This window comes from Oncorhynchus mykiss, chromosome 18, assembly GCF_013265735.2.
Source record: "Oncorhynchus mykiss isolate Arlee chromosome 18, USDA_OmykA_1.1, whole genome shotgun sequence".
Lineage (NCBI taxonomy): Eukaryota > Metazoa > Chordata > Actinopteri > Salmoniformes > Salmonidae > Oncorhynchus > Oncorhynchus mykiss.
In genome coordinates this window covers 33037432-33052596 of record NC_048582.1, presented here as the reverse complement: position 1 = coordinate 33052596, position 15165 = coordinate 33037432, and the positions used below count along the sequence as shown (strand labels likewise).

Below are 15165 nucleotides of genomic sequence, written 5' to 3'. Positions count from 1 at the left end.
ACTATCGGCTGGGAATGGGATCAAAGGTCTGTCAACGCTAGGCAGGTTTCAGTGCTCTAAACCTGCTGAACCTCCCACCTCCATCTAACCTAACACCTCACAAACACTCACCAAGGAGTTATGGATGAGGATAAAGAACTGTCACACTGCCACAGTTTGGTTCTACAGAGGTGCAGACATTTGTTTTATATTAAGTGTAAGGTAATGTGAGTTAAATGGGGGATAAATCATGAATTGGAGGTCACCTGTGTTCATGTTTACTACTGTTAAAATGTGGTTTGGCAATATTCAAGTACCAACATACAACCTACAAAACATGTCCTGATATGACCTAAAGGTTGAGCCAAACTAAGTGAGCCTTGTGTTAGTCTGGTAGACCAGTGACAGCATTGGAAACTCTGACGATAGGAAATAGAACTCCACTTCAGAGTGGCAGTGAATGAACTAACATATTACTGTAATGCGGTTTGACTGAATATCCTGTCCGGCAGTAGTCCACACACTGTGAGCCTTCAACACTGTGGGTAGAGAGCAAGCTGAAGACACTGTAGCCATTTAGCCAAAAGAGAATGGACATGAGCTTCCTAAATTTATTCAATCCAACCGGAGACCTAAGGTCAGGTCAAGGTGAATAATAGACAGCAAGAAAAATAGAGTAGAATACTGAACGTCTTTAATTAAGGCTTTTAACATTATACATAGAGGGTTTTTTATAGAGATCTTTAATTGAGAAGGGATCAAGTTCCCTTCCTTGTCATTAAATATCAGCATTCCCCTGGGTTTATTTGTTGGGAATCATCTTCAATTTCATATCTTGGCCCTTTTCTCATACCGTGCTTCCAGGAATGAAACTTTCACCTTGGTTTTTGATATAGCTCCATCCTCCAGTCCCTTTAATCATTCAATGATGCCTTTAAAAATGTCAAAAAGTGCCAGTTGAAAACGGGTAAAAATTGTCAGTCCAAAACGGGTAAAAATTGTATTAGTGTATCAGTATTGACTGCTCTCTTCTTTTTCCAGATACAAATGGTACAGTACCCCTCTTTCCTATAATTGCACTGTATTGTCATCAAGAATATACAGTAACTGAATATACAGTACCAGTGAAAAGTTTGGACACACCTACTCATTCAAGGGTTTTTCTTAATTTTTTACTATTTTCTACATTGTAGAATAATATTGAAGACGTCAAAACTATGAAATAACACATATGGAATTATGTAGTAACCAAAAAAGTGTTAAACAAAATGCATTTTAGATTCTTCAAAGTAGCCAGGTCATCTGATGCAGCACTCCATCCCTCTCCTTCTTGGTAAAATAGCCCTCACACAGCCTGGAGGTGTGTTGGATCATTGTCCTGTTGAAAAACTAATGATAGTCCCACTGATCGCAAACTAAATGGGATGGCGTATAGCTGCAGAATGCTGTGGTAGCCATGCTGGTTAAGTGTGTCTTGAATTCTAAATAAATCACTGACAGTGTTACCAGCAAAGCACCCCCACACCTCCTCCATGCTTCACGGTGGGAAACAGACATGCGGAGATCATCCGTTCACCTACTCTGCGTCTCACAAAGACACGGTGGTTGGAACCAAAAATCTCAAAGCAAGTCTCTTCTTCTTATTGGTGTCCTTTAGTAGTGGTGTCTTTGTAGCAATTTGACCATGACAGCCTGATTCACACGGTCTCCTCTGAACAGTTGATGTTGAGATGTGTCTGTTACTTGAACTCTGAAGTATTTATTTGGGTTGCAATTTCTAAGGCTGGTAACTTATTCTCTGTAGCAGAGGTAACTCTGGGTCTTCCTTTCCTGTGGCGGTCCTCATGAGAGCCAGTTTCATCATAGCGCTTGATGTTTTTTGCAACTGCACTTGAATAAACTTTAAAAGTTCTTGAAAGACCTTCATGTCTTAAAGTAATGATGGACTGTCATTTGTCTTACTTATTTGAGCTGTTCTTGCCATAATATGGACTTGGTCTTTTACCAAATAGGGCTCTCTTCTGTATACCACCCCTACCTTGTTAGTTTGTGGAATTGCATTCCATCTTAACAAGGCACACCTGTTAATTGAAATGCATTCCAGGTGACTACCTCCATGAAGCTGGTTGAGAGAATGCCAAGAGTTTGCAAAGCTGTCATCAAGGCAAAGGGTGGCTACTTTGAAGAATCTCAAATATATTTTGATTTGTTTAACATTTTTGTGGTAACTACATGATTCCATATGTGTTAATTCATAGTTTTGATGTCTTCACTATTATTCTACAATGTAGAAAATAGTACAAATAAAGGAAAATCCTGGAATGAGTAGGTGTGTCAACTTTTGACTGGTACTGTACATCATTTGGTATGCATAGCTATTGATAAAGTGCGAACAGTATTTAGTTAAGAGGGCTTTATATTTTCACCAGTCCAGTCATGGCTTTAATCCGTCTTTGGAGAAAATGCTGTAAATATAAAAAATAAAAAAAGATAAATTCCTTGCTGATTGGATTGTTCAGTTTTGTTCCCTTTTACATCCATGACACACAACAGCCAATCTGTTTGTTCCTTGGAGTCACAAGCAGGACAAATAAACGGAGCATATACAAAGAGACTCTCCACTTAAATCTCTCTCAGCTGCTTGGTTGATTGTAGTTCTCAGCCTCCTCGACAGGGGCATTGTAGTTTCTGAGGCATACTTCCTTCTTCTCAATCTCTTCAAACTCCGTCACAGAGATGTCCTGGGGGATCTTCTCCTCTGAGTTGCTGCGTCCAGACAGCTTGTCTGGGTGCTCCATGTCATTGAAGCGTTCGGCCACACACTGTGCAGTCAGCCTGGCCTCGGGGTCGTGGTCCCAGCACTCGTCTATCGTGCCACACACCACCTGGATGCCCTGAGGGAGAAGCAGCGGAGCACAGAGACTTACAGTCAGTAGTGGTACACAGATACTCGAGTCGGAAGAGAGAGAGGTTGGCCCTAATAAAAAATTGCTTTTGTAAAAGATAAATAAAATGCCTAAGGAAATTATGCAATAATCCATCTGAGAATGTGTGCATTATGCATAATGAAAGCAGGCCTTGTTACTTACTGGGTGGTTGATCCAACTGCTGGGGATCTCTGGTCGTCCCCTGTCTCTGAGTACGCTGTCCTTCATACTCTCCACACACGGGTGCTCCCTCACCTTACCGAATGGGGGCTCGTAGTCCTTTACCTCTGTACACAAACACACACAGAGCCGAACATTTAAAACAGGAGCCAAAGAGATACAGAAGTCAAAAGATACGTTATAGGTTTATACAGTAGGTTCATAAACACACACACAGAGCCACAGAACATGGTACTGGTTTGTGAATATTCAAATGTAGCCCTGGCCTCACTAAATGATTTTCCATGAAAGTGGACAATTAAGTATCATATCATATTCTCAAACATGAACAGAGAGATACAGAGGTCAAAATATACATATGTTTTAGGTTTATAGGATCAGGGGCCAGGGAAACGTTGTCTGAGAGAAACGGTCAATATTATTGCATTAGATCTCAGTGAGAATGTGCTTGAAACAACTCACCAACTCAGCGTTGGCTCAGTGTCAGCTATCTTATAACGCGGCATCCAAGATGCTCGTCAAACCCCATGCACAAACAAAGTTTACTCAAGGCAGAATTTCAAAGAGTTGGCTTGGGATGATGCAGTCTGGAAACTTTAGTCAACGGTTTGCAGAGAACTATTTATCTTTACATTGATCTGATCTGTCCGTTTGGGTAGAGCAACAAATCAAACTCAAGTTCACTTTGAAGAGTGGAGTTCTCGTATAAAAACATTTGTTTCAGGAAGGCCAAATTTGGTACCTAAAGTAGTCTGACAAATTCTGTGTAAGAACCAAGCGCTAAATGAAACTAAAAGTCATTTTCCAGATTTCCGACGCAAAATAAATGGTATGCCAGTAAGTAAATTATCCTCAATAGCTCCATATTGCAAAAACATTATTGGAAAATAACATTAAACAGACATGAGATAGGGCCAACTGAAAACAACAGGGTTATTTGGGGGCAATGGCACTGTGGCATTCAGAAATACATCCACAATGAATAGCTGTACTGTACTGAGACGACTGCTTCACTTTTGCATTCGTTTAGTACTGCCATCGTGAATAGAATGAAGACATGGAAATAGTATATGGATCATAATGAAAACCTTTACCATCTCACAACACAATCAATCAAAACAATGATGAGTTGACCTGTTACGTAAGCGGAGTCAAAAGGCCCAGCAGTCAGAAATGTGATTTTCCTGTGTTATATGTATATTTTATGTATAACCAAGGTGAATTTGTGTAAGAGCTGCTTGAAACTTCAGCCTGTTGTGATGGGATGGAGTTTTGGCCTGCCTGAGGACATCACCAGGTGGTAAATTAGTTAATAGACCAATAAGAAAGAGTTCCAAATCTCTCTGCCAATAACAGCTAATGATCAGTTTTCCCCACCTCAGTCAGATGACTCCCAGACGGTCCTAGCTAAATTCTTGCTTGAGAAATTGCTTTTTTTTTTTTTTTTTTTTCTTCAAATTTTTGTTTATTTTTGACCATTTTAATTGAAGTAAGGTATTTAATGGGGCGGCAGGTAGCCTAGTGGTTAGAGTGTTGGACTAGTAACCGAAAGGTTGGAAGATCAAATCCCTGAGCTGATAAGTTAAAAATCTGTCGTTCTGCCCCCGAACAAGTCAGTTAACCCACTGTTCCTAATCTGTCATTGAAAATAAGAGTTTGTTCTTAACTGACTTCCCTAGTTAAATAAAGGTAAAATTTAAATTATTACCCAGAAATGATTTGATATTGAGATAAAAAATGGCTGCATTGGAACTTTAAAGCTGATCAGTTATTTCCCTGTACGGTACTGTAATACTGTTCAACTGAATTCTGGCTGACAGATGAGAAACGCACAGTCCCTGCCCAGAAGAGAGGCCTCACAGGAAGTCCAGATGAACACAGACAGGAATCGGATGCTAGGTCACGGCTTGAGCCAACAGCTGACTCTACAGGCAAGAGCTTCCTGTTTTTGACAAGAAGATTTCCCTCGTTTCAGTGTTTTAGCAAAAGTACACCCACCCGCCCACCCATCTGTCATTATTCAAGCGAGTAACGGAATAGAGGTTCTTTCTTTTTTTGTCCCGTGTAGCTCAGTTGGTAGAGCATGGTGCTTGCAATGCCACGGTAGTGGGTTTGATTCCCACGGGGGAAAATGTATGCAATCACTACTGTAAGTCGCTCAGGATAAGAGCATCTGCTAAAATGTAAACAGTTTCAGGGTTGTGTAATGGGAGCCTATAAAAATAAAAAGTTTGTCTTATTTCGAAAACATATGCCATATGAACATTAGGCATATTTTGGGAGCTATTTTGGGAGCTATTGTTTTCGAATGAGACGATAAACAATTTAGTATTTTTTTTTATAGGCTCCCATGCTAAGTCCACACTTAAGGTCATTTTGTGGTCTCCACACAAGCAGTGTTTTCTAAAAAGGAAGGAATGGTCAATATTGGTTTAAGAGAGAAACTTTTTTCAAGTCAACCAACCTAACATTAAACTCTGCAATGGATGAGACGACAACAAAACAAAAGAATGTAGATAGTGGTTTGAGAAAAAAAAGTTTTAACACTGACTGGGTATATTTCTGAGAACTGCTCATGCAAAACAAGTGAGTTACAGTTGAAGAAGTCGGAAGTTTACATACACCTCAGCTAAATACTTTTAAACTCAGCAATCCACAATTCCAGATATTTAATCGTAGTAAAAATTCCCTGTCTTAGGTCAGTTAGGATCATCACTTTATTTGAAGAATGTGAAATGCCAGAATAATAGTAGAGAGAATGATTTATTTCAGCTTTTATTTAATTCATCACATTCCCAGTGGGTCAGAAGTTTACATACAGTGAGTGGGGCAAAAAAGTATTTAGTCAGCCACCAATTGTGCAAGTTCTCCAACTTAAAAAGATGAGAGGCCTGTCATTTTCACCATAGGTACACTTCAACTATGACAGATAAAATGACAAAAAAATCACATTGTAGGATTTTTTTATGAATTTATTTGCAAATTATGGTGGAAAATAAGTATTTGGTCAATAACAAAAGTTTATCTCAATACTTTGTTATATACCCTTTGTTGGCAATGACAGAGGTCAAACGTTTTCTGTAAGTCTTCACAAGGTTTTCACACACTGTTGCTGGTATTTTGGCCCATTTCTCCATGCAGATCTCCTCTAGAGCAGTGATGTTTTGGGGCTGTTGCTGGGCAACACGGACTTTCAACTCCCTCCAAAGATTTTCTATGGGGTTGAGATCTGGAGACTGGCTAGGCCACTCCAGGACCTTGAAATGCTTCTTATGAAGCCACTCCTTCGTTGCCCGGGCGGTGTGTTTGGGATCATTGTCATGCTGAAAGACCCAGCCACGTTTCATCTTCAATGCCCTTGCTGATGGAAGGAGGTTTTCACTCAAAATCTCACGATACATGGCCCCATTCGTCCTGGCCCCTTTGCAGAAAAACAGCCACAAAGCATGATGTTTCCACCCCCATGCTTCACAGTAGGTATGATGTTCTTTGGATGCAACTCAACATTCTTTGTCCTCCAAACACGACGAGTTGAGTTTTTACCAAAAAGTTATATTTAGGTTTCATCTGACCATATGCCATTCTTCTTCTGGATCATCCAAATGCTCTCTAGCAAACTTCAGACGAGCCTGGACATGTACTGCCTTAAGCAGGGGGACACGTCTGGCACTGCAGGATTTGAGTCCCTGGCGGCGTAGTGTGTTACTGATGGTAGGCTTTGTTTTTTGGTCCCAGCTCTCTGCAGGTCATTCACTAGGTCCCCCTGTGTGGTTCTGGGATTTTTGCTCACTGTTCTTGTGATCATTTTGACCCCACGGGGTGAGATCTTGCGTGGAGCCCCAGATCGAGGGAGATTATCAGTGGTCTTGTATGTCTTCCATTTCCTAATAATTGCTCCCACAGTTGATTTCTTCAAACCAAGCTGCTTACCTATTGCAGATTCAGTCTTCCCAGCCTGGTGCAGGTCTACAATTTTGTTTCTGGTGTCCTTAGACAGCTCTTTGGTCTTGGCCATAGTGGAGTTTGGAGTGTGTTTGAGGTTGTGGACAGGTGTCTTTTATACTGATAACAAGTTCAAACAGGTGCCATTAATACAGGTAACGAGTGGAGGACAGAGGAGCCTCTTAAAGAAGAAGTTACAGGTCTGTGAGAGCCAGAAATCTTGCTTGTTTGTAGGTGACCAAATACTTATTTTCCACCATAATTTGCAAATAAATTCATTAAAAATCCTACAATGTGATTTTCTGGATTTTCTTTTCTCATTTTGTCTGTCATAGTTGAATTGTACCTATGATGAAAATTACAGGCCTCTCATATTTTTAAGTGGGAGAACTTGCACAATTAGTGGCTGACTAAATATTTTTTTGCCCCACTGTACACTCAATTAGTATTTGGTAGCATTGCCTTTAAATTGTTTAACTTGGGTCAAAATTCCCTCAATAAGCCCATTCCTCCGCACAGAGCTGGTGTAACTGAGTCAGGTTTGTAGGCCTCCTTGCTCGCACACGCTTTTTCAGTTCTGCCCACAAATTGTCTATGGGATTGAGGTCAGGGCATTGTGATGGCCACTCCAATACCCTGACTTTGTTGTCCTTAAGCCATTTTGCCACAACTTTGGCAGTATGCTTGGGGTCATTGTCCATTTGGAAGACCCATGTGCGACCAAGCTTTAACTTCCTGACTGATGTCTTGAGATGTTGCTTCAATATATCCACATAAGTTTCTTCCCTCATGATGCCATCTATTTTGTGAAGTGCACCAGTCCCTCCTGCAGCAAAGCATCCCCGACAACATGAAGCCGCCAACCCCGTGATTCACGGTTGGGATGGTGTTCTTCGTCTTGCAAGCCACCCCCTTTTTTGTGGCGGTTTTGGAGCAGTGGCTTCTTCCTTGCTGAGCTGCCTTTCAGGTTATGTCGATATAGGACTCGTTTTGCTGTGGATATAGATACTTTTGTACCTGTTTCCTCCAGCATCTTCACAAGGTCCTTTGCTGTTGTTCTGGGATTGATTTGCACTTTTCGCACCAAAGTATGTTCATCTCTAGGAGGCAGAACGCGTCTCCTTCCTGAGCGGTATGACGGCTGCGTGGTCCCATGGTGTTTATACTTGTGTACTATTGTTTGTACAGATGAACGTGGTACCTTCAGGCATTTGGAAATTGCTCCCAAGGATGAACCAGACTTGTGAACGTCTACAATTGTTTTTCTGAGGTCTTGGCTGATTTATTTTGATTTTCCCATGATGTCAAGCAAAGAGGCACTGCGTTTGAAGGTAGGCCTTGAAATACATCCACAGGTACTCCTCCAATTGACTCAAATGATCAATTAGCCCATCAGAAGCTTCTAAAGCCATGACATAATTTTCTGGAATTTCCCAAGCTGCTTAAAGGCACAGTCAACTTAGTGTGTGTAAAATTCTGACCCACTGGAATTGTGATACAGTGAATTATAAGTGAAATAATCTGTCTGTAAACAATTGTTGGAAAAATTACTTGTGTCATGCAAAGTAGATGTCCTAACCGGCTTGCCAAAATTATATTTTGTTAACAAGAAATTTGTGCAGGGATTGAAAAACGAGTTTTAACGACTCCAACCTAAGTGTATGCAAACTTCCGACTTCAACTGTAAATGAGGATGACCTGTTCAGTTGAGGTCAGTTAATAATGTTATAAAGTATTTTTAAAGTACATATCACTTTCCTATTGACTCACATATCTGTATTAGAACTGTTAATGAAGAAATCACCTTTTATGATAACTGACAAATTGACACAACGAGATACATCATACATCAGAGTGGTCAGATGACGCAGATGCTAAGCTACAGGACTGTTTTGCTAACACAGACTGGAATATGTTTCATGATTTTCATCCAATATCATTGAGGAGTATACCACATCAGTCACTGGCTTCATCAATAAGTGCATCGATGGTGTTGTCCCCATATTGACCGTACATACATGTTCCAACCAGAAGCCAAGGATTACAGGCAACATCTGCACTGAGATAAAAGGTAGAGTTGCCGCTTTCAATGAGGCGGACACTAATCCGGAAGCTTATAAGACATTCCGCTATGCCCTCCAACGAACCATCAAACAGGCAAAGTGTCAATACAAGACTAAGATTGTATCCTACTACAGATGTGGGAGGCTTGCAAACTATTATGGATTACAAAGGAAACACCAGCCGCGAGCTGCCCAGTGATTCAAGCCTACCAGACAAGCTAAATGACTTATATGTGTGCTTCAAGGCAAGTAACACTGAAGCATGCATGAGAGCACCAGCTGTTCCGGATGACTGTGTGATCACACTCTCCGTAGCCGATGTGAGTAAGACCTTTAAACAGGTCAACCTTCAAAAGGCCGGATTACCAGGATGTGTACTCAGAGCATGTGTTAACCAACTAGCAAGTATCTTCACTGATATTTTCAACCTGTTCCTGATCGAGACTGTAACACCTACATGTTTCAAGCAGACCACCATAGTCCCTGTGCCCAAGAATGCTAAAGTAACCTAAATGACTACCGACCTGTAGCACTCACGTCTGTAGCCGTGAAGTGCTTTGAAAGGCTGGTCATGGTTCACATCAACACCATCAATGCCAGAAACCCTAGACCCACTCCAATTCGCATACCGCCCCAACAGATCCCCAGATGATGCAATCTCTATTGCACTCTACACTGCCCTTTCCCACCTGGACAAAATTAACACCTAAGTGAGAATGCTGTTCATTGACTACAGCTCAGCGTTTAACACTATAGTGCCCTCAAAGCTCATCACTAAGCTAAGGACCCTGGGACTAAACACCTACCTCTGCAACTTGATCCTGGACCTCCTGACGGGCCGCCCCCAGGTGGTAAGGGTAGTCAACAACACATCTGCCACGCTGATCCTCAACACAGGGACCCTCAGGGGTGTGTGCTGATTCCCCTCCAGTACTCCCTGTTCACCCACGACTGTGTGGCCAAGCACGACTCCAACACCATCATTAAGTTAGCCGACGACACAACAGGGCCTGGTCACCGACAACAATGAGACAGCCTATAGGGAGGAGGTCAGAGACCTGGCAGTGTGGTGGCAGAACAACAACCTCTCCCTCAACGTGATCAAGATAAAGGAGCTGATCGTGGGCTACAGGAAAGGAGGGCCAAGCACACCCCTACTCACATCGACAGGGCTGTTGTGGAGTGGGTCGAGAGCTTCAAGTTTCTTGGTGTCCACATCAACAACAAACTATCAAGATCGAAACACATCAAGACAGTCATGAAGAGCGCACAACAACGCCTATTCCCCATCAGGAGAAAAGATTTGGCATGGGTCCTCAGATCCTCAAAGTTATTCTGCTACACCATCGAGAGCATCACCGCCTGATATGGCAACTACTCAGCATTTGACTGCAAGGTGCTACAGAGGGTAGTGCTTACGGCCCAGTACATCACTAGGGCCAGCTTCCTGTCATCCTGGGCCTCTATACCAGGCGGTGTCAGGGGAAGGCCCTAAAAATTGTCAGACTCCAGCTACCCGAGTCATAGAATGTTCTCTCTACTCCCGGCAAGCGGTACCGGAGCCTAGGTCCAAAATGCTCCTTAACCTATTTTACCCCCAAGCCATAAGAATGGTGAACAGTTCATCTGTACCCCGCACATTGATTCGGTACCGGTACCCCCTGTATACAGCCTTGTTATTTTAATGTTATTGTGTTACTTTGTTTTTGTTTAGTTTATTTAGTCAATCTTTTCTAAACGTGTATATTTCTTGAAAGTGCAATGTTGGTTAAGGGCTTGTAAGTAAGCATTTCACTGTAAGGTTGTATTCGGGGGCATTTGACAACTTCAGTTTGATTTGTTTTGAGCAAGTGAATCAAGAAAATGTCTCAACATTCCCACTCTGTAGTTCACCATCGACTTCCTCTTTCTGGTTTGTAATGTTGATACAGTACATTTTTGGCAGCTCAGACATGGGTTTCCATAGGTGTAGACTACATTGCCAGCCTCTCTCTCTCCCTCGTGCTATTAACCATTAGGTCTCAGTCTGGTTTCCTGGTTCAAAGCCTGACCTGTTTAAGTTACTGTGCTACCCCAGTCTTGTGTTTGTTACAATGACTCATTCTAGAGATTCCTGTTCAAACTGTACCCTGTGGTTGAGAAAGCATGCCACCACCTGAGTATATCTGAAGTCAAATCAGCTTTATTAGTCGTGTACACATATTTTGCAGATGTTATCACGGGTATAGCGAAATAAATGCTTATGTTCCTAGCTCCAACAGTACAGTAACACCTAACAATACGATAAGATAAATAAATGCTTATGTTCCTAGCTCCAACAGTACAGTAACACCTAACAATACAATTTGACCAATGTAAACCCACAGACATACAGTACCCCTCATGCACATAGGAATGTGGTATTACCTGTATTCATCATACAGTACTTTGTAATGCTAATTTTCTAGTACACTATCGGCAGTATAGTAGATACTAGGATTTCAGTCAACTTAAATAATTCAAGAAAACAGATTCTCATAGAGCTAACAAAAGTTTGCTTCTGATCCGAGCCAAAAAAGTAACATGAATCTGTTTGAGATGCTGTAATCTCGACAAGTCACAGCTTGACAATCACACCTGACACTCTTTCCCTGCCTCTTGGAGAACGATAAACTATTCTACTTCTCTCCTCTGATGGTTTTGATTAAGCTGAGAGTTTGTGGCTCTGACCTTGTTTTATCTTCCTCACAGGTTGTTAAAGCCCTGGGTGACAGGCAGGCAGTCAGCCAGATAGGCAGCAAACCAGCCAGGAAGCCAGACACAGACAGCCAGGAAGTCATACCCGTATGAAAAAAACACATGAATTTCATGTAAAGTGTTCCAAAAACACATGTTTCCATGTGATCACGTGAAAAGAAAATGTCACCTTTATTTAACTAGGCAAGTCAGTTAAGAACAAATTCTTATTTACAATGATGGCCTACACCGGCTAAACCCAGACGACGCTGGGACAATTGTGCACCGCCCTATGGGACTCCCAATCACGGCCGGATGTGATATAGCCTGGATTCAAACCAGGTACTATAGTGGCACTGAGATGCAATGCCTTAGACCGCCTCTCGGGAGCCCAACAAATTAATGTTGTAACATGTAAATCAACATGTGATAACATGAAACTACACGTGAAAACTTGTGATCACATGTGAAGTGTTACAAAACACATGTTTTCACATGATTTCAAGTGAAATTTCATGTGAAATCATGTGATTTTACACATGTGAAACCATTTTCTGTAAGGGTACAGACAGACAGAAAAGACAGACAGAGAGCTTGCCAGACAGCTTGCCAGACAGAATGCCAGACAGAATGCCAGACAGCTAGCCAGACAGACAGGCAAACAGACAGACAAGACAGACAGCACGGGGCCCATTCAGGCTTGAGGTGAGGCCATGACATCTGGATAGCAGCTGCCCTCCTCCACTCTACTCTAACCCTGTCTTCTCCCTCAGGGGAGTGAAGGAATTTCTCCTACAGTGGGATGGTCAACACCACTGTTCTCCCATTCCTCCCTAAACCAGTGAACGCCCTCCTCTCTTTCCCGTTCCTAATTCCAGCCGTGCAAATTATATGGGAAAGACATTTCGGGAAAAGAGACGGCCCGGGACGATGTATTTATTACTTTCTCCCATATTTGATTATTTTTTACTTGTCCTTACTTTTACTTTGAGGATAAAGAATGCATAGTGATGGCTGCTGCTGCTTTCTCTGAGGTTGCGACTGGCCCTGTTGACAGACAGGCGCCTTCGTACCGCGTGACAGATCCCAGATCATACGAAAGGCCCCGAAACTGTGACAAAGTGGCTGACTGACTGACTGCCTGTGTTATGTGGCGGTCTGCCAGGCAAGGCAGCGAGACAACGGGAGCTTCTGACATCTGTCTGCTGAGGCACTGAGGCAGGTGGCGGCTGAGACAGACAAGCCATGGCGGCTTCACCTACCCACTCATTATAATGATGCACTGAGATGTGTCAGTCTGACTGTGTTTGGGGAAGAGGGAAGTGTTTGTGTTTTCTAAGTTGAGAGGAGTTTTATGCCATCTGCTGTGCGTGTGTGTGTGTGTGTGTGTGTGTTCTCAGGTGAATAGAGATTTATGCCGTCAATATTGACTCACCGAGCTGGGATGATAGCATGGGAAGTTTTTATTGAAAGGATGACAAGTGGTAAAAATACATGTACTGTATGTAGCTGTGTGAGTGCCAGTTTCGCAGACATAGATAGTAGCATTTGTTGAGTTAGTCATTCTAACTCTGCAAACATTTTACCCCCAAGGGAATATCCAAACAAACTGTCAGTGCAGCACAGTAACGTTATTACACAAAATAAGGCAGCTTCTTGCTGTATCAAGGTGGGAGACGAGCTACATTCCAACACATGGATTATCCCAATTGCTTCTCTCCCCACCGGTTCTATTCCCATCCAGGGGTAGGAAGGGGCCGGGCTTCCCCTCTCCCGTAAATCTATGCTATCCTGTCCTCTGACCACTGTCTGTCTACAGTGCCAGCTGGAATAGTCATGGATGGTGGATGTACGTAATGTCATGACATGGGGAGATATATACATATACACAGACAGGACAGACGGGGCAGACGGGACAGACGAGACAGACGAGACAGACGAGACAGACGAGACAGACGAGACAGACGAGACAGACGAGACAGACGAGACAGACGAGACAGACGAGACAGACAGACAGACAGACAGAAGAGGGAGGAAGACAGGGAGACAGAGAGAGAAAGAAAGCAAGAGAAAGAAAGAGAGAGGAAATTGACTATTTTCATTTCAGAGGTGTACCCAATAGGCACACATACAGTATTCTTTCACCCCATGCCATTGGAAGGAAAACCTGAGAGGGTATAACAGGCTGATCATTTGGCCATGTTTTCCTCTGTGACAGCGCTAAAGGGGCCCCTAGGTACCAAAGGGAAAACAGGAAATGGCTGCGCTGGAAGCAGGCGAGCACCAACACTAACATTCAATCAACATTCTGACACAATGGACGAACAGGATCACCCACAAGACAAAATGGACCACAGAGACAGAGGGAAGTGAACAACAAATTCCTCTATGTTATATCAAATATGTCCCTGTGGCTTGCCATAAGATGCCCATTGGATAATCACCCATTTGTATTATTTGCCCATATCCTGGCCTTGTTGTTCAGAGAGATGACAAACAGGAAGAATGGTACATTAGTGAATAGAAGGCTCTTATCTTTGATAACTAACAGAGAATGAATTGTTTTTTGACACATTTTGGTTTCTCTGAAATGTTTCCCACACCCACAGTAAGTAATGGTGATGTGAGACAGTGGCTGTGTGAAAGTGCACACTTCGGGAGAAGGGTGGAAAAACAGGACACACCCACTCCCTTTACTTCCTTTGAGTGAAGGGCATCATTGGAAAAGGTGACCAATGTGCATAATCGGTGGCCATTACACTATAAACACCTGAAAGCAGTACTACCCGCCCCTCTTAAGGTAAAAACTTGAGGGATGGGACTGGAGAAATCTAACCACTCCCAAATTCATTGAAAGAGCTATGGATGCAAGGATTGACCATCCATGATATCAAAATTATGGTTGTAACCATTTTTTTTTAGGCTATATAGAGTTTGTTTACATTGACTTTGTTTACAAGCATTGGAGTAAAACAAACTTAATGGAACTTTACAGAAAATTACACCTCATCACTTACACAAGGTCACTACTTCAAATCGAAATATTGCCTGTCAATTAGTTATTGTCTAATGCAACTCGGTCACGTGATTGGTCAGACATCATGTGGTGTTACTTTACCTCCAATGGCATTGCACCTGGAGGTGATCTCCCACAGTACCAGGGCCATGGAGTAGACGTCTGTCTGCTTGAATGACTCGATGTTCTCCAGGTTGATCCTGGACTCCAGCACCTCAGGGGCCATGTACCTGGCAGTGCCCACCTGTAGAGGGAGACTATTCTGTTGTATTCTGTTCTGTTCTACTCCATTCTAATGCTGTTGATAGTAGAATATGCATGATTGCTTCCAGTACCATGTAAC

The 15165-nt window shown here is 42.5% G+C and overlaps 1 protein-coding gene across 2 annotated transcripts in view; it reads right to left on the bottom strand.

Annotated features, from left to right (window-relative positions):
* Nucleotides 1-2215: 2215 nt before the first annotated feature.
* The window catches only part of LOC110496033 (TGF-beta receptor type-2), a 55848-nt gene continuing 42898 nt past the window's right edge, over nucleotides 2216-15165 (bottom strand). For both annotated transcript variants that reach the window (XM_021571664.2, XM_021571663.2), the window contains exons 5-7: nucleotides 14925-15066; nucleotides 3069-3193; nucleotides 2216-2873 (exon numbers count right to left, since the gene is read on the bottom strand). In XM_021571664.2, coding sequence (XP_021427339.2) covers nucleotides 2613-2873; nucleotides 3069-3193; nucleotides 14925-15066 — 528 coding nt within the window. In that variant the 3' untranslated portion in view covers nucleotides 2216-2612. The remainder of the gene's footprint in view (nucleotides 2874-3068; nucleotides 3194-14924; nucleotides 15067-15165) is intronic.